Source organism: Oratosquilla oratoria, chromosome 27, assembly GCF_046742065.1.
Source record: "Oratosquilla oratoria isolate Oo_2021 chromosome 27, ASM4674206v1, whole genome shotgun sequence".
NCBI classification, from domain to species: domain Eukaryota; kingdom Metazoa; phylum Arthropoda; class Malacostraca; order Stomatopoda; family Squillidae; genus Oratosquilla; species Oratosquilla oratoria.
Window position 1 is genome coordinate 30,016,585 of NC_134803.1, and position 1,737 is coordinate 30,018,321.

The window sequence follows — 1,737 nt, forward strand, 5'->3', positions numbered from 1 at the left end:
CATGACTATAGATTAGCTTAAGTTGAATAGGAGAAGTCATGTCCATTTCGACCTGTTTTTTTTTTTTTTTTTTTACTTATATCGATATCAATATCAATATATATATATTCATTTATTTATTTATTTTTTATAAAAATAATATTGTACAATTCACATAGTGCATAAATTCTATGTAGAATATTGTATCTTGCTCAGCGGTTCCTGGGCCTTCCCCTACCCCTCGGTCGCCCTTTGCCCCCCCTTCTTTTGCGAAGAGGGGTGGAGCCGTTCCCATGGCGACACATGGGACAGGGGTGATCGAGTGGTAGAGATACCGTGTCCTGAAGGAAGTTGCTGATGCCCAGCCCCCGAGGTCCTGCACCCGTTCCACAGAGTGGGTGCGGAGAAACGCCAGCGATGCCGCGAGGCCTCTGATGTTGTGGGCGTGGGGGGCATGGCCCGGGTCGGCCTTCCGGTGCCCTGTTGGTGGTGTCAGCTAGCCAAGACAGGAAGTCCAGAACTGTGCTAGCGGAGATGGTCACTATCGCGTGTCTCCGAAGGAAGTCCTGGAATCTCCGGTTGGGAGGGTTGTTGGATCTGGATGACGGTCGGGACCGTAGCGAAGACGCGGTCTGTCGCTTCCTGGTCGAACAGACCACGGGAAAGGGGAGCTGCTCTCACCACGCCCCGGCGAGCTATCTCCGGGGCCGACCGCGCTGCAGACTGACGAGCTGCCAGACGAGCCGCGGTGAAGGCCCTCGCTGCTGGGGGTAGGGCTGATGACGCCATGTTGGCTGTACCCTCTGCCACGGTAGAGAGTGCCGCCAGGGTGTCTCTGCATACAGAAAACACGCGAATCAAATTAGTAGGGCGAGAAGGATCCCGATCCCCGGAGGGTGTAATAAAGTCACATCGCTCAATTGTAGAACGTATAACATATGCGAAGCCGAGGTCGTTTCCGAACGACCTCGTCCTCGGGCGCTAGTCAAGAGGCTCCGTCCTGGGTGAAGACGCTACCCGAGCGTCTCTCGCCAGGACAGGTCTGGACCCTCTATAGATTGAAATATCCCACTCACCTCAATTCTTCCCGCGGGAAGTCCTCAAAGCTCGTGGCGAGCGTCGTCAGCCAGTTCCTCATCATCGCCATTGCCGTGACGGTCGAGATGGTAGAGGCAAGGTCTTGTCTGGTCGAGGCCTCCGTCGTCAGCAACTTAGCCTCCGGTTCACTAAGTTGCTGGGGGAGGGCGGGGTCCCTGCCCGAGTGCCACAAGCAATCGCGCAGGCCCTCCGGCGCGAAGGGTGGTGGCAGGACGACGGGGAATGATGAAGGGATATGCCGTCGAGGAGGAACCGTCTTGGGTTGGTCTTGGGCCCGCTCGAGAGCAGGGATGTCTAAGGCTTTCTCCCCTTTCTCCTGCGGGAACCAGGCGTTTGGGGAGAGTGCTACCGCCGGTGAGTCCCCCGACCTGTCGACAAACATATGCCCATCAGGGTTTAAACGAGGGTTCTCCAGGAGAGCACCTAATGCGTCCAGAGTGTTAGAGGTGGAAATCCTGGAGGGCGTGGAGGCCGGGGCGGAGAGGGGTCGAATCTTATATAGAACCTTAGCCCCCTCCGCGTCGTTGGCCCACTTTAGGATAACGTCATCTCTCCTCCTCCAGCCCTCCAGTAGCGAGTAGTCGGGAGACCAGGCCACTAGCTTGTGATCTTCTCCAAACGAGTACTCCCAGGACCGGGGAAGGTCACACCATGAGAAGG

General features: G+C 56.1%; 1 protein-coding gene across 1 annotated transcript; it reads right to left on the reverse strand.

The window, feature by feature from the left end:
- Positions 1-484: 484 nt before the first annotated feature.
- On the reverse strand, positions 485-1,536 carry LOC143039687 (uncharacterized). Its single transcript, XM_076209925.1, has 2 exons — positions 1,056-1,536; positions 485-814 (listed from the first exon to the last, which is right to left on the reverse strand). Exons 1-2 carry the CDS (start codon positions 1,457-1,459, stop codon positions 505-507), a joined length of 714 nt encoding a protein of 237 aa, XP_076066040.1. The 5' UTR covers positions 1,460-1,536; the 3' UTR covers positions 485-504.
- Positions 1,537-1,737: the final 201 nt, after the last annotated feature.

Excerpts from the sequence above, each read along its gene's own strand:
- LOC143039687 (XM_076209925.1), bottom strand. The coding sequence starts at position 1,459 with ATGTTTGTCGACAGGTCGGGGGACTCACCGGCGGTAGCACTCTCCCCA. Across the intron at positions 815-1,055 it reads TTCCCGCGGGAAGAATTGAG|AGACACCCTGGCGGCACTCT; the intron begins GTGAGTGGGATA and ends TTCTGTATGCAG.